The 21455-nt window shown below is 35.1% G+C and overlaps 1 protein-coding gene across 1 annotated transcript; it reads right to left on the reverse strand.

The window, feature by feature from the left end:
* Window positions 1–775: 775 nt before the first annotated feature.
* LOC117629723 (ubiquitin carboxyl-terminal hydrolase 12-like) lies at window positions 776–17650 on the reverse strand. The gene is made up of 32 exons (XM_034362298.1): window positions 17434–17650; window positions 16989–17058; window positions 16476–16626; window positions 16210–16367; window positions 15388–15653; window positions 15074–15292; window positions 14863–14971; window positions 14666–14781; window positions 13200–13298; window positions 11433–11542; window positions 10608–10682; window positions 9273–9351; window positions 9034–9180; window positions 8347–8427; window positions 8122–8241; window positions 7094–7216; window positions 6114–6191; window positions 5941–6029; window positions 5738–5846; window positions 5221–5289; window positions 5034–5144; window positions 4202–4257; window positions 3926–4103; window positions 3748–3849; window positions 3598–3669; window positions 3333–3398; window positions 2653–2718; window positions 2419–2505; window positions 2169–2285; window positions 1927–2001; window positions 1752–1838; window positions 776–1463 (listed from the first exon to the last, which is right to left on the reverse strand). The coding sequence occupies exons 1-32, from the start codon at window positions 17461–17463 to the stop codon at window positions 1422–1424; spliced, it is 3357 nt and encodes a 1118-aa protein (XP_034218189.1). The 5' UTR covers window positions 17464–17650; the 3' UTR covers window positions 776–1421.
* Between the last annotated feature and the right edge of the window lie 3805 nt (window positions 17651–21455).

A 21455-nucleotide genomic window follows, 5' to 3' on the forward strand; every position in this document is an offset into this window, starting at 1 on the left:
TGGATACAAATGAAGAACTGAAATAAAGTAACACAAAATCACACAACCAGTTGGTGACCCGGAAACCTAACAATGGGTGAAAACTGGGGAACCCTCGTTCCGGTCAGGGAGACTGCTTCACTAGATCAAGAATGTGCTCAATGCTATACCAAGTACCACACGAGATCAATCAAGAGACTCAACTTATCATTCTATAATCTTAATAATATCAAGTTTAACGATGTAACATGTCCAAAAAACAAATGAAAAACCATGTCTATAGCCATTTGTCCCCTAATCACCTAAGACTTCTGACTGAACCAACATTGGCGAATCTGTAGGTGTGCTTAGCTAAACAATGCCTACAATTGGTCCACAACGTTTATCACTCCATTTGCACGAAGAGGGAAAAAATCTAAAAGCGTTTTGTCTCTCAGGTGTAGTTGGGGTTTAATTTTGAGAACATTCGGGTTTATTCAAAGTACTTATAAAAACCGACATTTATGAAACTATAAGCTAAACTTCGGTTATAAACACAATTCAAGCTAAACTTTGGCTATAAACAATTCAGGATGAAAGAACATTTTGGCTGGTAAAAATCCTTATGACAACCCATATCTTCAGTGTATCTTAGAAAACTCAACTTCGAATAGCTAAGCAGCGAACCCAAGATATCGCAGCAACATTGGAAACCTGGCCCAGATAGTTGCAAGCTTACAAAGGAAGAAATTTTTTTGGTTCATTTTGAGATCTTGCAGAAATTAATATAGTTGACTTGAGGATCAAGAAATGTACGTATCCAAATCCAGAATATCCGAACAAGACTTTGATAAGAAATCAGAGAATATCTATTTACTAGCTACGTATTGAAAATGAAATTATCCCTCAATGGCAGCGACTGACGAGGTCTCTTTTACAAAAATCTATAAACGTGTCTGAGAACTGACTAGTCTGAGAACCAACTAATCAACCATTACACAACCCCATCTCATCTTGCTATCTAAACTGAACAGAAAACAGGAAGCAAACATGGGAAAAATGACTCACCAAACTATACCTGTACTGTATACATTCACTAGTTCAAGAATCTTTCTTTATTTACTGTCAAAGTTACATTGAACTGATGACGAAGGCCATTGCCATGCCCACCCAAAGAGGAAGCTCTCTATAAATATGTAGTAAAAGCTCAAGAGGGGCTTTGATCAATGGTTGAAGATACACACTGATTTAGGGAAAAGTCCTCCCCAACCACACGCTGGGAGAAGTATATAGCCAACAAAATCCGGCCACCGAACCTTGTTGAAAACTTTTCCAAAGCTAACCTCACTGGATGCCTATACAGAGTCGATTTTCACTAGTTTCCAGCTTTCACAGCCAGATGATGTGGAGAATTGCCCAATTCATCTCTGGAATGATGAAAACTCATTCATCCAACTATTTTCCTAGTTGTAGATTTTTACTGGCTTTTCAAATGTGTGGCGATTCTGCAAAAAGGTGTAAAATTGGCAAAGTAATGTCAACAGGTAAGCCTATCCAAGAATATATCTGATCAAATATATAACCTAGCAGCTTCGATGTCTTCTTATTATAAAATAAAAATAAACATTAATAAATAAAAAAGTACATAAGGAAGCATGTGTTCCAGATCAATGTGAGCAAGCTGCATGTTTCCTAACATCTCAGCCTAAGAGTACTCACTAAAAGCCAAAAACATTAACTCGAAAAAAAAATTCAAATTCTGGGAAAGAACAAACAAAAATGCTTCATCTTACCTGATTAGCTGCATACGCTCTTTTAGGAGCACTGTCAGAGTGTTCCAGCCCAAGATATTGCTCCCAAGCACCGTAAACATCTCTTCTCTATAGGCAGATTAAGAACAACAAAATGAAAATATAATTTGAAATTTGAAACAGAAATACCATAGTAACATATCTCTAGTTTACACACCTGAAACCGACTAGACACAATGTCAGAGTCCTGGAGATATTCTGGGCGACCTAGGGAAAGAAACGCAAACTTCCACTGGCAAAAAGGAAAAAATAAATTTAATGTTTCATCAGTACAATGTAACAGTAGGAGGAAAGGGTTAAAACAACAATTCCATTTCTTTATTTAAAACCAAATGAGAATGTCCATCTTTCTAACAAAATCAGGAAAGGGAATGATGATAATAAGAACATAGATTATACCTTGGCAAACTCCTCATCCGCAACCTGTAATTTTTTTTGTACTCGAGCTTTAATTTCAGCCAAAGTTTCACCTTCATGTATGACCAAGAAAAAAGGTTCCCCAAAGTTTTGAATTTGCTGGGGAAGAATAGATAAATTTGAGCATATGAGACTATGAATCATCGTACATTGTTCAGTTTGAAAGGAAAATATCAGGAGGGGGAAAAAAGAATCAGTGAAGCTGTGAAGCGAAAAAGTTAGTCACAATTACCATTTGGTTCTGAGCTGTGTCTTTAGTGAAATGGTAGACATGAATTACACGATCATTAGGACCAAGATTTTTCTCTTCGTCAGGAACCTATGAAATGAAAAGAAAAACACATCAACTAAGTCAAGCAACACATCAAAAACACAACTAATAACTAGATTCAGACCCCTTCCAGCATACGCATGTGTGTGTGTGTGTGTGTTTGTGTGTGTGTGAGAGAGAGAGAGAGAGAGAGACCTCTTCGGCCCGTAACGTCCAGTATTGATCATTTATGTTCTCAATCTTTTCACTGTGAGGAAAAACCTGCAGATGTGTTACAGCAGGATCAAATAGCAATAACAAAAAATTCCTTTTTGTATTTCTAAGCTTCCTAATTTCACAAGGGTTACAATGGCAAAAAGTGGACAAAAAGGAAACCCCAAGCCTACGTAAACCCTTTCTTCCAACCAGCTGTATTAATTTAACATTAAATTGACAAAAGAACTAGAAAAAAGAAGTTATATCTCACAGAATCATGGTAACATCAAATTAACATATTCATTAACATCAGGTGGCCCACACAAAAAGTGCTAGCTTTTTGTGTGACTCATGCTTTAGTAAACCCACCATTGAATCTCATGTCCTCACCATACTTCTGCTATATCAATATAAATGTGATAGAACAAAGCTATCTGTACCGCGAAATTCATGAAGATGTACATTTGACAACTGTGAACCCTAAGGGGGACTGCTCAGATAGAAATTGGGCCAATTAACACTCAGCTCACTTAACAGGGGCATAGAGGACCTTTTTTTTATAATCCTGTGTTAAAAAACTGTACACAAATGAAACCCTTCAATTTTTATGTCTTTCATGTATCAATTTCAGAGATACGTTAGTCAGAACAGTTGTTTTCATTGGAAGATGAAGCTCAGACCTTGTAAATCTTGTGATAGAAAACTTCAAGCAACCTAAGTTCTGCATCGGGATGAGACAATTCAACCTGTTCCAAATTGGGTTACACTAGTTACCACAACCATAAAATCAGAGTATTACATTAAATAAAATAAACGATTAAAGCGAATAATCACGAGATCAACCATAAAAGTGGGGCAACAATTACATAAAGCCATCACTAATAAATAGGACGTTTCGACTGGTTGGATAGGATGATAGTGAAACTAACAGGTCAAAAACGTCACCTTAGTTTTAAGGTCATTAATTACATCCCCCACAGTGCTCTGTTTTGGCAGTCTTATGGTATGAATAACAACCTGGTGAAAGACACATATATTAGAACATGATTAAGATTAACAAAACATAACATTGTAAGGTCTGATCAGTGCACTCACTTCTTCCTTAGTAGCATGATGGAATGCAACTTTCAGAGTTTTCAAACCTTGTAATTCGGGCAGAGGGATGTCCAATACTTCATAGTACAATATATCCGTAGTCTGTCATGGATTGTTGTAAGAGAAATGATCTCCAAAGTTTTAAAGAAAATATCACCCAGGGCTGTGAGATTATTACCTGATTGTAGTGGACCAGCATATCAGTCAAGCGCTCAACCCCCCGATACTTAATTGGCTGGGGTTTGGGTTGTTGTGAGTAACAGTTGTGCGATGTAAGCCTAATTTTGGATGGATCATCCAAACCAAGTTGCTGAGCAACTCGTTCCACAACATCATCATAGGTATGGAGTTTCGATCTTAAAATCAACATGGAAAACAAAAGGAGATAAAGTCACTTTTAGATTATGTAACCCAGTTAATGATATAGATAAACACCAACAATGATAGAACTTACAATTCTAGGGAGAAATCATCTTCTTTGGGTTTCTCAAGAGATCGGAAGTGAACAACCTGTGACATATCACATCATAAAAACAGCTAAGTCAGGGTTCTTTTAATGAGAGTTTTTATATATTAAAATAACACGGTACTTTTATTATTATTAAAAAACCACAATACTTTTTTTAATTAAAAGCACAGTACTCACAACCTAAATTCGCAAAATTGTGCAACGAGAATATATCACCATTCACCACCAAAAGCATATATAATTAAGATTTAGAATATATTATCTTAAATGGCTAATACATTAATAATGCTTGAAAGGAATAAATTTTTTTTCCAAAGCTAGGAAGGGGGAAGGGGAAAACTCACAGAAACAGGTACCATGGGGCTTTAAACCCAGGACCACTAGGGAGAACACCAAAGGCCTGGGCTTGAGAGGAATATTTGCGGTTAACTAGATGATTAGACACTATTCATGACAGAACACGGTTTGAAGTGGTAATCTACAATTGAAAAATTTTCTAACTGGAATTTAGAAAACAAAAGAAGCAAGGTCTAATAGCATGGCAATTCAATCTTATTATACCCCACGTTCACTGGAGTTACAACTTATATTGGTCAGTACTTATGCAAACACGAGCTCAGTTGAAAAAGAAACACACCAATCATCTAGAAAACACGCTTGTGTTTCAAAAGCCTTGTTCTAGGAACAGGCCAGGCATGAGATTAAGCTTCAGATACAGGCTTATAGCTACATTGTTTGTTCTAATATAGCTACAAATAAACCACCAAAAAAGGAATAGAAGTTTCAAAACAAATGTAAAAGTCTCAGGAAGGCTTACTTGACGGTTGTGCACATAATCCAGAAAAGATGGGACATCTGGATAGCGGAGATGTTCTCCATTTTCAACTGGAGTGGGCTTCTGAAAGCAAACAATGTCTCCATCCTCAAGCTGCATATATAGACAAGAAGTTAAAATACTGACAAGAATAGTAAGTTCATGAACACTGATGACATTTAGAAAATACCTGGCAGGCTCGAAATGTGAATTTCTTGTCGATGGGTTCACACATGACATTGGGCTCAAACTTAATTTCCTAAGCATCAGAGCACCAGTAAGAAACCATGGCTTACAACCAAAGCAAGAAAAATCAACAGCTACATACATTATTTAGTAATAACAAAGACCAATAATCAGACAGCTTCGCATCAGACAAATTCAACTCATGGCAAGGGACAAGGTTGGATTTGGGTACTTGTTCAAGATCAAGACCAGCATAAAGTAACGAGTCCAGGATACAATACCAGGCCCAACCATGCTTTATAGATTAGACAAAGGAATCATATTAACTATGGGATGAGCAGAAACTTCTACACCCAGGCATTGCATGGTTACTAGTGTGAACAGATTAATGCATTCATCAAACCTCTAAATTGTTGGTTTCATCGTTATATGAACATATACAATCTAGTTCTAAACTTCTAATCAAGAAGTTTCCTACAGAATGACTCCAGAGCTGAGAAAAGTGGTTATTGCATACAAACCTCATAAAGGTCAATCTCTTCCTCAGGAGCATAGCCAGCCATTTCATTTAATTTTGACAATATTTCAGCTGCCTTACCAGTACTCTTCACAAAAAGCCTTCCAACATATCTGACAGTATTAAGAAAATAAGCAAAACAACCACCTTCAAATTCTTCCATAGCTTATTGAGTAGGAGTAACCCGATAAAAAACAAATAAAGTACCGTAGTTCTTCTTTTTCTGGATCATAAAGCTTAAAGAAAAGCAGAATGTCATCCTTTGTCTTGTCAGGTGGAGCAATAGGGTGTAAATCCTTAATAAAAGCATAAAATTAGAAAACTGCTGCAAAGCACATTCCAGACGAGAACGATGTTCTTTAGTAGTACGAAAATATTACCAGCCCAAGCTCTACTTCTAAGAATAACTTTAGTTCTGCATTATGAACCTTGTTTGATACCTCCCTCAACTGTCCAACCTACAATGCAATGAAAAGAAGACTGAGCCTTACACATCTTTGTATACAGAGGCACTTGCATAAAGTGCAAAAGTTCGGTCACCAATGCACTTTTCTGGAAAATAAATGATGATGAAGAAAGAAACAAAACCGCAGCTCTTGCATTCAAATGCCAAAAAACCTAGGACAATATTTTTTATAGGGAAAATTTTCTATTATGGAAAGAAGTACTAATGGCCATACATGCTCAACACACTAACCACAAGAACCACAAGTAATCAGCTCAGAACACACAACCAATCAAGACAGATTTAACGGAAAGGAATATCCCTATTGCTATGACAAAGAGGCCCAAAAAGATGCCAAGAGATATATTCATAAAGAAAACTTAGTTAACAAGTGTTGAACTACAGAGCAACAATAAAGCATAGAAATATCAACTGTGGAACTATTTCCATTGAAACAATGGGGAACTATTTCCATTGAAACAATGTGGAACTATTCTCATTGAAACAATGTGGCCTAAAGATAAATAATTATCGGCCCTGCTTCGCAACCAATTAACCAAAAGTAACAAAATGATGTTCCTTGGCCAAGCGTTACAAACAATCATACATGGCGTACAAAGATTGATTCTTATACAGCAGCCAATACAGTCAGGCATAGCATGTAATACAATTTGAAAGAAGAGCTTTAGTAACTCACAAGTCATAAACATAAAATATAGCTTTTTTTTTCATTTTCAAATGCTCACTCCGTAAAAGCATTAGCTTGTACGTAAAAGCATTAGCTTGTACGTGCAAGCATCATCTAGAACATGATAGGAATCAAATAAATATAAAGACCAGTTTCATCTGTCCCACAAAGCCATTATAAAAAAAGAAAGAAAAACTTGAAACAGAGAAGCAGCACAAGATAAGTACAGATTGTGTTTCCTCCACAGGCGTCAATGGACGGTTAGGACGATATGTATGGTTTTGACGCTTCGCCCACAACCAAAATCGCAGAAATTGCACTGGTATGCCAATCTCTTTCGCAACCTCCTCCTGGATGAATCATTATGGAAAATAATAAGTGCAACAAGAAAACAAAATCCATGTTAAATGAAGAAGTGCATCACAACCGAAAAGAAAACAGTAGAACCATGTGTGGAGAAAGTATTATATATACACTAGCATTTGGAGCTGTGCAAATAGTAGGTGTACAGTTATCAATTGTTGCTTATGCAAAGCTTCACTGAGCTATAATTTATTGTTGGAGCTGTGCAAATATATACTAAATCAAATAAATTTCCAAATGAATTATCACCATATACCAGATAACTTGAAGTCCACATATAATACCATGCAAAAGGCATAATCCCCTTAAAATGTTTCATTGTATTTTGATACATCTGCTAACAGAAACTTTTCACAGAGCTACTAGTCCGTTTCTAAATTTACAGACATTAATGCGCACCGCCAAGCTTTCTTAACCCACTTTCCATGTAACGAAAAGAAAAAACTACCTACAAAAAGGTGGAGGGGGCTTAGCTTGTATTTTCAAAATCTGTTGGTTGTAATTATATAATCTTCTATTCAGATTATAAAATTACAACATTGGCTTGACACATATGCCAAAGTCTCCAACAACTATGACTACAGAGAAAAAATGAGTGAAAGACATGAACAATCCTAGTCACAGGACTTTAAAAACAACTGAATACCTTAATCTCTGAGCATATAAAAACATGCCAAAAAATTAAGAACATGTATACATACCATTCCTTGTTCAGAACTGTAGCCTTTCTATTTTTAACATATTAACAAATACCTTGCCCAACAAAAGAGGACAGAAGCAACAATTAAAGCTAGAACGCATTAAGCAGAGTGGATTCCAACAGGAAAAAGGATCATTGACAGAAAAGAACCTCATTCAAAAACAGGTGCAAGAAGCAAGTTCAAAATTGTACCTTAAATACGTTAAAAGGTGTCTGCTTCTGGATACGAAAACTTCTAACTTTGTCATGATCAACAAGATCAAAATAAATATCCTTCCCAATCTGCTCGACAAGGTTCTCATCCCGGGCAACCTAGAGGAATGATATGTGTCACAAGCAAAGGATGTTGCACTATAAATTTACACAAGTTAAGCTTGAAAACCACTTGTTAATAAGAAATGGATTTAACAGCTAAACCTTTATAATAGTATATAGGTGTGCCTCGGCCTTTTCTTTCTTCTTGTGTTCCTTTTCTTCTTGTTCTTTCTTTAACCTCTCCTGAGATAAGTCAATGAATGTATATAGGCCTTATCTCCCGTAAGACAGAAATTCTGAAAGAGAGTATGCACAAAGAAATATACACATGCAAAAAAATGTGTGTATAAATAACTCGGAAATGAACCAAGTTTTTCATGAAAGCAGCTAATGTGCCAAATTGTGTGACACAAACAATCAAAACATCACATTTTATTCCTTTACTTCTTATTCTTTCTTTAACCCCTCCTGAGACAAGTCAATGAATGTATATAGGCCTTATCTCCCAAAAGACAGAAATTCTGAAAGAGAATATGCACAAAGAAATGTACACATGCAAAAATATGTGTGTATAAATAACTCAGAAATGAACCAAGTTTTTCATGAAAGCAGCTAATGTGCCAAATTGTGTGACACAAACAATCAAAACATCTCATTGTATTTCTAATTCCAAGTTCAATCAGAACTTTACTTGGATATGGGAATTTGATCTCAAACAGAAGGATCCTTGATATCAGCCTTGTTAAGAAGTTCATTTAAGATACCTCGTGAAATGAAGAATCCATGTATCCAATTTCTTACATGAATGATCAAATATCCTACAAATCGGCCTTAAGAACAGGATCTCACCCTTAGATGTTCAGCGATGTCCTGCTCATCCACATTGCAGATTATTTTATCTTTGTCACTTTCACGTATGTACACCAGCATGTATGCATTTGAGTACTTTGTAAATTTGAAAGGAGTGTTATTGAATCCAGGGTTTGTCTGTGGTAACTGTCAAACCATAAGCAAACTATGAAAAATGAATAAAACTTAAAAGTAAAAACCTGGATTCAGTATTGCATGCAGAAATTGGAAAAGCATACCTCTTCCTCACCACCATACTGCTCCTCTAGTGCCCTCTTTATATCTTCTTTTGTGACCCTCTCATCATCGAATTTATACCTGTGTACCACAAATCTTAATGACACATGAAGTAGAAAGGGGGCTTGATGGAATCCGATATGCATTTCTTAAAATTCAACCAAATATTTAGAAAATGTTAAGAATACAACTTGGTCAATGCAATTGGCTAGCACAGTAATTAGGTACCTCTTATGACCCAAGGCTTCAGAACATCTGTATGGCATAGCCATGTACTATGTTACGTGTTAGAGAAAATGGTCATGTTCGTGGTACACCAAAAGGGAATGTAGCTGTAGTTGCTACTTATCGAGTAACATGAAATGATGGCCATGTGCTTATTTATATATAGATTGCTAGATACAACTACATCCATATTTTTGGCCAGAAACTTCATAATCCCAAATGATCAAAATTGTGTATATCACTTTCTGACATGCGCCTTTCCAATTCCAGCGGAAAATGAGGGAAAAAGAGAGTTTCAGGAATGAACAAATTATTGTTTCAAAATATTTATGCAACATATATTGAATTAATAATTGCAAGTCAATAGAGTAACAGTCAATCACAGCTACCATACACTACGAAAGAAACATAAGTCATACATGTCTGAAACAGTGACACTAGGCATTATAATATGATATCCTTACAACTAAACCACAGCTCCTAAGTGATAAAAGAAAGAAGAACTCATCTTCTTTCTTTTTTTATTACCTTCCTCACGTATGTATAAGAACAAAACCATTCAATTTCTAATATATATATATATATATATATATATATATAATTTTTTTAAACATTCAAACTTCCTCTCTTTCAAGTTTCAACTGCCAATCATGCAGAATTCATTCATACATCTACAAGAGACCTATCAAGGTACTAAGGTATTTTTGCCATATATATAGATGATTAAAATTTTATTATAAACATAATATCAATCTATTGAGATCCTACAAAAGCTCACTAAATTATTAGAAATACGTTCACAAAGGCAGCAAAAAGAGAAAGTACCTACAACCATAATTTATTTCAATACAACTCTTTCTCAAAAGACAAATGAAGACTAGTGTCATATCATTGTGATGCTCAAGAAGATTATGAAATTTAAAACGTATGAGTATATACTTATTATGCATGTTTGCTCCCAGAGTTTTCTGCTTCTAGCATAAACAATAGGAAAACCAAACTAGGGTTGATAGAGTAACATCATGAGAATCAGTTATGGGTTTTCTGCACATGCAAAACATGGGAGCACATATGAGGGAATGGATGCCAAGAATCTGAGAACTGATGCATACCACTGATCAGAAAGCGTTGGCCTGATAAAGGCATAATAGTGCCCACCATGCACCCCACCACTGTGTACCAAAACACTGTAAACAACCACCAAATGCATAAGTACGATATAAGATTTAGAAGAGCAAAGCAGGAATCTATGAATCAAATTAATGACAGAATTTTATGGGAAATAATTTTTTCCCTTGGTCATTTAATACTAGGAAAGAGCATAGTAGTCCGATGTATATGAGAGATATAAATTGCCACAAGTGTGCATCTATTACAAAATAGTACTCATTTGTACAAAACAAATATATATATATATATATATATAAATTATCCAAAATACATAATAGGTGAAAGAGCAGTATCAGATAGAGAGATTATTAAATAAATAAATAAAGAAAGAAAGGATGTAGACCACATATATAAACTAAAACATATACATCCAAACAACTAAAGGAACACAAACTGTGACCAAAAAAAGTGAACACAAACAGCGTGCAACAAAAATGAAATTAAGCACCCCTATCAGTGTCAACCAAAAAATCCTCACAGCAACAATTGTACCAACCTATCAAGAATGCTTGTAGGACAAAAAAATTTATGTCCGGAAAAAGGAGATGTAGCTAAACTAGCAAAGGGGTTTCTAACAAGGCATGTAGTACTGAATTTGAATTCTTTCAAAAACAAGAGCAACTTGGAATCCTTCCCCAGAGCACAAATCACTAGACCTCAGAACTATGATTACTATGTAAAAGGGAATCACCACAAAGCTTTCCTAGGTTCTTTTCCTAAACAAAATGGTCTGATATATGACAAATAGGAAAAACTCTGAAATATACCTGTGAAGTGTGTAAAGGTTGCGAACACTCCTATCAGCTTCAGGTGATAAATATTTTCCATTCTCTCGATCGAGGTCAAGTTGCAATGGGAACTCATAACGATCATTAATCTACACAATAAGAGCGTAAATAAAAACTCTAAGATTTATGTCGAAAAAAGAAACACACTCTATCAGTCTTATTTGCTCAAAAGAAAATCAAATCACTCCAATCTCCATCCACAAATCATGAATGGTTCATATAGCAATTTATAAAGGCACTATAATGTGTATCAACTCTATTAACAATAAAAGTTCTGTGAAGAACTAGGAAACCGACCACTAATGGGAAACTGGAGGGACACTCAACTTTTTGTTTAAAAGAAAAAACAATCATTTAGACACAGATGAATTACATCATGCTAAATTACTTGAAAATTTATTACTTACAACCATTGAAGAAGAAACCAAACCAAAAAGGGCAAAAGTAATGGAATGTCATGAGTTACAACTCGCACTATGTTATGGGCCCATGGAACCATTGCCTAAAAGCCTCATGGGGCTTAATCCATGGCCAGGAACTTGCCTCAAGAAGCAACCACTCTGAATTCATAACAATAAAAATTCCTTGGGAGCATCCACAAGAGATTTTCCTTGTTAATTACCTAGTGCAGGTAGGACTTGGAGAGAAACTATGTATGATTAGAATTTAGGTGCCTTATGAGGTGGGTATCTCAAGAAGCAACCAAAAAAAAAAAAAAAAAAGACAGTCACCATTGTCTGAATCTGGCATCAATCTATCTAACTGGCTGGCTATTTGATACTTAATAATTAAACTGATAATAGGAATAAATCCCAAATGAACGTTGGCACAAAATAAAGTTTGGGATTCAGAAGTAAAAGTAGTTCATCTGATTTATACTTTGCAGATGAGACTTGTAATACCTTGTCAAATAATTTAAAAAGTAATTAGACATAGATGCAGTCAAAACTTCTTTTCTGTTTAAACTGAGATTTGGGTATAGTGCAAATTAAAATGAAACATTCATTGAGGAACAATCTTCTTTGCTGGTTAGTTTGGAAAGGGTTTTTTATCAGGTACTAGAGAACATTATCTTTCCCAGTCAAGTCTTATTCTAGATTCAGTGTGATAATGGTACAGTTTCAAATTTTAAGCCAACGAGGGAGATCTGCAAAGCTAAGACCATCTTAAGGTAAAGATTCTACCCTGGATTGTGGCTCATGAATACACTCAACAAGTTGAAAGCATGTCCCTATTTTTGGGGTGAACGGCGAGGCATTAACATGTGTCATATGGTTCACAGGAGAAGACCAACTTGGTTCTTTTTACCTCACTGGTGCATTATGTGTAGGAGGAAGGGAGATCGTGCTGATCATATTTTTGTGCAAAGTTTAGTAATTCTAAGTCTCAGAAGAATTTGTTTTGCAAGACGGGCGAGCTGAATGTTTCCAGGTTGCTGTGTGCTGTTAAGTGAACAACACAAGGCCTTTGGTGGCGGGAAGAAAGCCAAAGTGTTGGTGCCTCTGTTGTGGAATATATTTGGGTTGTGTTTCTTTATGTCCCCTTGTCCATAGTGTTGTGCTTTAGATATAATTTTTTTTTTTCCTTCCCAAAAAAAAATTACAAGCCTGGAAACTTTCATAAACCTATTCTAACTTATAATCCTAAAGTAAATAAACATACGCAATAAAATGCACTCATTCCTGCTAATAATGCACAAATAACAGACATAACGACCTGAAGTAAAATAGTTATTGAAGTTCCAACCTTCACCATTGTGTCCCGCATAAAGTCGTACTCAAATCGTTTCAACTGAAGTTGAAGCACCGGGGGAAAGTCAATAAACAGAACACCTTTCTTAGCATCCTGAAAAATTATGCTCCAAAATGGTCATCAATATAAACCAATAAAACAATAGGTTTCTTATGACAACCAAAAAAAAAAAAAAAAACCAGTGAAGGAAATTATCACACTTGTGGCCATCCACCAGACAAAAAACTAATGCAAAATCTTTTACCCACAAGAACTCAGATCTCTTATTTATTATCTACTGTTTCCAGTCATACTCTGGCAACCCATCCAATCTCCTTTAGTCAATCAATGATTCACTAGCAGTGCATATTTAATTAAGATATATAATGTGATTTAACGTATAAATGCTCCATAACTTTAAAAAATACAAAATACAAAACCCATCAGCTACAACATGGAGTGAAGATCTTCCAGTGAAAACCGATCAGCTAAAAAAAAAAGGAAGAAGAGTCAAACAAAAACCCACCAATGTTGCAATATGTAAGGGAAACCAACTGGTTAGCAAAGTAGTTTCTTTTGAACACCCCTAATATCGTGTACAACTAGGCTACTTGAAAATCCATTTCTGTCTCTTTGTTCTAAATTATGAAATTGTCTTATACTCTTGCAGCTGATACAAAAATTTCAGTATTGTTTCCTTTTTTTTTCTTTCTCAAAACAACTCATTGTAGTTTCCAGAATTCTAAACGGTTATGAACTTGGATTGTGTGTATATAGACTACAGCCATTCCAGCATTGAGAAAAATAAATTTAACACCTGCCAACCTATCTCTTCCTCTCCCTCAGTCTGAACATCTAATTTTACCACGACTCAATCTTCTTCACCAATGTGATAGACCTGTGAATGCCAAATCCTTGCGACTTTTTACGTTACTTTCCTTTTTAAAAAAAAATTTAATTCTCTTGTTTAGTTTGAAAATGCCTTATCAAAAGCAATGGTTTGATAAGTTGAAAAGGAAAGAGTAAGTCACCACCTGTTTGTAATTATCCTTTCTTGTCTACCTTAAGTTTTTTTTTTTTTTTTTTTTTTTTTTTTTTTTTGTATGCATTTTAAGCCAAGAATCCCTCAAATATTATTTTTGTTTTTTGAAAGGCCCTCTAACATTACATAAAAAGGGGACAAATAATACAATGACGTATTCTATAAGAAAATAGTACAAGTGACATTGCAAATTCGGATTTTCCGTTTTGGGATTTGACCCACAAACAACCAAAAATATCAACCTGCAGTATTGATAAACTCAAGGAGCAAAACTAAACATAGCTGTTCAGAAGCTTAGTCAACAGCAATAAGGTATTAAGCTCAAAGGAACAAATTATCTAAAACTTTCTCAAATCAATTAACAGATAACTCATCTCACTCAATTTCACGCAAAATTATGCCAATTATCTGCACCCCGCAAATTGAATAGAGCACTAACCTGCAATCCATACTGTTCAGCATGATACTTGTTATCACCCTCGAGACGTTCAACTTCTACGTACTTATCAAAAGAAGCATATACATCACGACAACCTTTGACATCAAGCTGAAGGTCTGCCAGACACAGTTGATAATATTAGCATTATCCAAAAGGACCATAAGCATGGAGAATTCGAAACCGAAACAAAAAAGTACCATAAAATGATTCCTTTCTTGTTGATTTGTAGTCCACGTTGATGCATTCAATGTAGTTCATATGGTGTCCTTCGAACAACTTCTGTATAGTTCCCTCTACAACAGTTCCCTGGTAACAGGTCAAAATTGTAAAACTTTTCAATAAGATTCAAGAGCTTCAACATTGATGAGATTTTCAAAATTAATCAATATGAATTTGGTTAAAAGATACCTTCATTTTGTCTTCAAGTTTTTCACACAAAACCCTATTGAGTTCTTGCACGTCATGCTGCATAAATGAATCATACGTGTCCCATCCAAAAGACTTCGTCAGCTCTTTTGTTGCCACACTATTGTCACTGTACTGAAGCTTGTAAAATAGACTCTGCAGGGCCAAAGGTATGCTTTGCGATGGCAAATCATTCTCAGTTGTGGGCATATGGTAAACAGCCTGAAATATACAACCCAAGACATTGTTTTCCTCAGAGATCTTTAACCAGATAAGTTAGCATGCTGTAGAACAAAAAATTTCGTGCAGCTGCTAACCTTTCTGAAATAAGGAATATGATACAAAGTCTGGAGGAGAGAGTTCATGTAGCAAGTTGCTCCTTGGTTCTTAAGCCCCACATAACCTGTCTCCTTTTTCGAGTCATATGTCCAGTAATCTACAACCCTACGAACGAGAACCTCAGCTTCAATTATAAGTGTATCATTCACAAGATACCCTCTACTGGGATCATAAAGATCACTAAGAGGCATAAAGGATGTGAAACCCCAATCACTTTCTCGCGCATTGAACTGATGCTGTGTGTCTGTATCATGCAAATAGGATTCAGTAAATATCTATAGGCACACTATCAATCAATTTGAAGGTTTTTGTCAGTAACAATACACAAAAGGAAACATCAACCTACAGAAGTGCTAAAATTGCTGTTCTCAGACCAACTCTGATTAATTCAAGCTTAAACCAAAAATAACAATTGAAATTCTAAATCACATGAGGCTAAATCCCGCTTAAGTAGCACAAGCAAACTAAAAGTTCAAATATAGATAGACATGCCAAACTTCCCAATTGTGCAATGCACTCTTCCCAATGAATTCCTCCATTGGAGCAAATTTTTCATTGGGCTCCAAAAGTTACAATCTATCAATGATGCCCTCGTAGCAGATCTACTTTTTTTAATCAACTTAAGGAAACATTCTTTGCTACTTTCTTTAATTCCACATTAGATAAATGCACACCTGATCTCATAGATAGAGAATCACACCAACACCATAGCTTAAGAACTGAAATTATTATTCTGCTACAAAAGAATCGAAGTTTAACACACAGTGGAAGATTAGTAGAAAACATATCCAAGGAGGTACCTTTTCGTACTGAATACTTGTTATGAATTTGATTGACGAGCCCCAAGCAAAACTGTGCATATCTACTCCACCCATATGGCAAACTTGCTGAATCCGCAACATCCAAATACATAGACAAATGATCTACATTGTTTCCCTTAGGAAAAATAAGCACACGCCTGCCAAAGCAAAGCAAGCGGAACATATCAAAGCAACGCCAAAACTAAGAGGAACATATAGAGCAAAGTGACTGTGTCAAGTGAGAGAGAGAGAGAGAATGACAATACCATTTATAGCCACCAACGACAAATATATCTGAATAAAGCTTCTTTGTATTCATCCTAGAAAAATTGTCAATTCTCCACGTGAATCTTGATGATGGAGGATCCTCCACTGGCTGGTTCTCCACGTTATTAGCAGTTTCAGGTTGTGCAACAACTAATAATTTGCAAAGGAAACCAAAATAAATAAATACGTTACAACTGTTTCATGCTGCAAGTAGTTGAAAACTTAAAATAAAATAAAAGTACTGCAATTACAATACACATCATCAATTTTCCTACAAGAACTTTCTTTCAATTTTGCATGCAAAAGCATGGAAAATAGTCTTAGTGCAACACAACCACTTCACCCTAGTAATGGAAAATGAGAATTACTTATAACAATTTTTGTATAGCTCCCCATTAGTTGGGGTCCAATACACATTACAACCAATTTCAGTTAATTAATTACCCAAAGTAAGTTTTAAAAAGAATGATAAAAAGCTACGGGGAATGTACATACTGGACGGATCAGAATACCTTCCATGGGTTGGTGATTGTTTTCGGGCAAATCCGAGTGCGGGACGAGCATCTCTTCGTCCTCTGGTTGCTGTAACAAACACAAGAGTGAATGAATTCTGAGCCTTTTTTTTTTTTTTTTTGGGGGCATACCAAAAGCAAACCCTTAATATTGTTTTCAATAAAACCCTAAATTCCAAACAACAATGGAGAGAATGATAGCCATATTAAAGCAATTTGGAAACCAAAGCCCTAGGGAACACCAAATTCCAATATCAGTTCGAAAAACCCAATTTAAGCATTGAAATCATACAAATTAAGATAATGAACTAACCACAAATTCGAAATAAAAACCAAAGCTTTATCATCCACAGACATATGCATACACCAAACATATAGATGCATGTTGTACACTGAGAGAGAGAGAGAGAGAGAGAGAGAGAGAGAGAGAGAGAGAGAAACATACATCAATAGGGGCGGGGGTCATGACTGTCATGGCTGAACGAGTCTAAGGAATGGGATATGAGAATACCTCACAGCGAGGTACTAGAGAGAGAGAGAGAGAGAGAGAGAGAGAGAGTAAAGGAGGTGCAGTAAGAGAAGTGCAAAATGGCGATCACCAGAAGCTGGTCGAGGAGAGAGGGAGAGAGAGAGAGAGAGAGAAGGGTATGGTTTTTTCTACTCTTCTTTTATATGCAGGATGGGCAGTAGAATACTTTCGCAACGGGGTACATGGTAGACCGTAGACCTGTGCTTATGACAGAGTGACCGAGGGGAACATGGCTTTGCTTCCACCCGTTGTACTGCTATGGACCACCGCACTGTAATTTACAAAATACATAGATCTGGGCCAATCCAGCCCAACCGCTCTGGGCCAAATTTCAACCTCGACTAAATCCGTAAACGCGGAAATTTCTGCAGCTTCACTGCTTCAAATGTTTTCTTCCCTATATAATTTATAGTAAGTTTTAATTACTGCGTAGGGTAAATTTTATAATACTAATTTTGATTTTTTTTTTTGTCGGAACTAATTTTGCATTGTTTGGAATTGCTTTTGTAAAACCGCTTATTAAAAGCACATTCCAAGTGGTTCTTGGAAAATAAGTTTTTCTACCAAGCATTGTTGAAAGTGTTTTTTGTTGTCATAAAGTGTTTTTAGTCCTTACTACAAGAGTTAAAAACGCTTTTTGAAAACCAAAAGTATTTCTAACAATATTTGTTAGAAAATTTAAAAGTGTGTTTATATAAAAGCCTTTTGTGGAGAAGCATCTGCAAGAGCACTTCTAAATGCTATTTTAGGAAGCACTTGGGTTTTTAATAAAATTTGTAATGTTCTTCTAATTAATTGAACAATAGTGTTTCATACAAAAGCAATCTCAAGTGTGCCCAAAAGTAGTCCCAAAGGGGCCCATACTCAAACAATATTTAAGTTTTTAACGTTCTTCTAGTTAGAGCATCTCCAATGCCAGAGATGCAAATTGGACATGTGAAGCCACATTTACATCTCCTTTGCATCTAAGGCGAAAATAAATTTGGGCTTTGCCCTATTCGAGAAGATGTAAATCCAAAAATCTCAAATTTGATGTTCTTATACTAATTCACTTACTGTTAATTTTCGTTTGGTGTTAACTTTAGTTTTATTCTTTTTTCAACAAACTTTAGGGCCCGTTCGGTAGCGTTTTCGAAGAATGTTTTCTGAGAATATTTTATGAGAATGAAAGCGATAAAACGAATTTACATTTTAATGATTTCGAAAATTTGTCTGGTAGATTAATTGGAAAACATATTCATAAAATAAAAATTGTGAAAACGTGTCTGGTAGGACAATTTGAGAATAATAATTTGTGAGTTAGTTTTCAAGTTTATTTTTTGTTAATTTCTACCCTAAAACATATTTTATTTTAATTTTGATATTTTAAAAGCTAAAAGTATTACAAACAATGAAAAATGTATACTTTGAGAATAATAATGTATAGTTAAAATAATAATAAAACTCTAATTTTAGAAAACCCTAGATAATAAAATAATATTACCTTTAGTTTAAAATAAATATGAAATTGAATAATATATGATGGTTTTATCATAAAATTAATATACACTAGTGTAGCAAAATAAAAAATAATGAAGTGGAACAAAAATAACTGAAAATTGATAGAAAAATAAAAGACAAATGAAAAAAAATAAAAAAATGAAAAATTAGACCAACCAAAAAAATAAAAAATAAAATAAAGCAATCAAACCAATACATTAGGTAGAAAATGAAAATGAAAATTTGGTGTTTTCAGTTTTTGTAAATGAGTTTGAATTTTTTTTCAGAAAACACTTCAAGTGAAAATGAAAACGACATACCGAACACATTTTTAGTAGACAATGAAAATGGGGCCTTGAAAACTTTACCAAATGGCCCCTTATTGTTTACATGATTTTCATTATAAAATGCTACATTTCTATGTCTATTCTCATAATTAAAACAAATTAGAATTCTCAATTCTCTACGATGTCTAGATGATAAAATATTTTCACGAACAAACAAATCATAATGATTTTTATCTCTATTTTCAGTCATCTTTTGATATTTTGTAATGGTTTCATCAAAATTCTTATCAACATGTTTTATTTAAATTTTTGATACATTTAATTAAGCAAGCCTTTTGAATTAGAATTGAAATTAGAATATTTTTGAATATTTAGGCATTTTTTGGATTATTCACCATTTTGTGAATACGGTTCATTATTTAAAAAATAAATTGTTGGTATTTGCATCTCATTTGACCTCATCCAATGGATTAATATAGGAGTTATAATCAGTTAAAAATTCATTTTGATATCTACAGTTTATTTTGGAATTGAGGGAATTATAGTCATTGATTTCATGACCCGCATTTCCAAAACTACTTTCTTAACCCAAGAGTTCCAACCATCACTAGTAACATGAGTAATTTCTCTAATAATTCCCCATTTCATCATTTAGCTTTCAGATGTGTGTAAACCATATTATATTCACTAATCACCAATAATCATATTCCATAATTAAATTCATATCCAAGATTTCATAATCATCCAAGAGAAACAATGTTACATACGCAAATAATCTCAAGTACATTAATTAAATAATATCATCATTGAACAATATTAAACAATAAAGTAACAAAAGGTTTTACATGGTTTGGGTTAGGGGTGGGCATCGGGACCAGAAAACCGGAACACCAAAACGAATCGGTGAAAAAAACCAGAAAAAAATCAGTTGACCAAAAAATTCAACAAATCGGATCGGAACCAGGCCGAACCGGTTCCAGTTCCGGTTTTACACCCCACCGCACCGGACCGGTCATATATATATATATATTTTATTTTTACAAAATTTTAAAATCTAATGCCATATTTTAAATTTTATAATCACTATTTTTCCAAGTTTAACTTCAAAAAATTTCTAAATGTATGAATTGGATTATTTGTTAATTTTTAAGCCAAAAAAATAAGTTATTTATTATATTTTAAAAAAAATAAAAAATTTGAAAAAAATTAAAAAATTAATAATCCGGAACTGATCATAACCGAACCGGCCGGTTTTTGAAATTTTTTTGTCTAAACCGAACCTAACTGGACCGGTTAAATAGTACAGATTTCGATTTCGATTTCGATTTGAGATGAGAACCGGACCGAACCAGACCGCGCCCACCCCTAGTTTGGGTCGCTCTCTCATTCACGCGAGGAGAGCCTTGACGGCTAGGATTAGGGTTTCTCCAGTTTTCTTTACTCATTCTTTGGGCCGTCTCTCTCAATTTTCTCTTATTGTCTCTTTGGGTTCTTCTTGGTGAATTGGGTATGACTTTTTTTTGCTCTTTTGTTCACCATAAGGTGGCTGCGTTGGCTTTCTTTCTGGGTTCCCAAGGAGCCAGTCGCTGGTGAGGGGTCTCCATCTTAACGCTATGGAGATGGCCACCGCCTCTTTTGCTCAAGGGGATGACAAGTATATATGTTGCACCAAGCGGGAATCAGAAGCATGCGAAAACTGGTGTTGGGCATCTGATTGTTAGTGGCATGGATTTTTCTGGTAAGCATAGTTTTTGTATCAAGGATTTTGTTGACAAGGCGGAGGAGACTAGCCTTGAGGGGTCTTCAAGATCTCCCTAATAATTCTCCTATGGAACGTTAGTGGGCTTGGCAATCGATGAACGTTCCTATTATGAGGATCTTTCTTCGGAATTTTCTTCAGGCTAATAGGCCAATCTTGGTCTCCCTTGTTTGTCAGCTTGGGTTCTGGATCAAGAAAATTGGAGGTGGCGGTTGGTGTTTGGCTGGATCTGTTATGATGTTCACAATACGTTTTTGACTCTGTACAAAGAACTATGATGCTTTCTTTAGATCATAGGAGGCTTTCTTTGACAGTATCTGCATAGTGATGGGATGTGTTTCAATGGTTTTGTGGTTGAGTGATTGGCTGGATCTATTGTGATACCTATAGTACGTTTTTGACTCTGTATGAAG

This window comes from Prunus dulcis, chromosome 6 (assembly GCF_902201215.1).
Source record: "Prunus dulcis chromosome 6, ALMONDv2, whole genome shotgun sequence".
NCBI lineage: Eukaryota > Viridiplantae > Streptophyta > Magnoliopsida > Rosales > Rosaceae > Prunus > Prunus dulcis.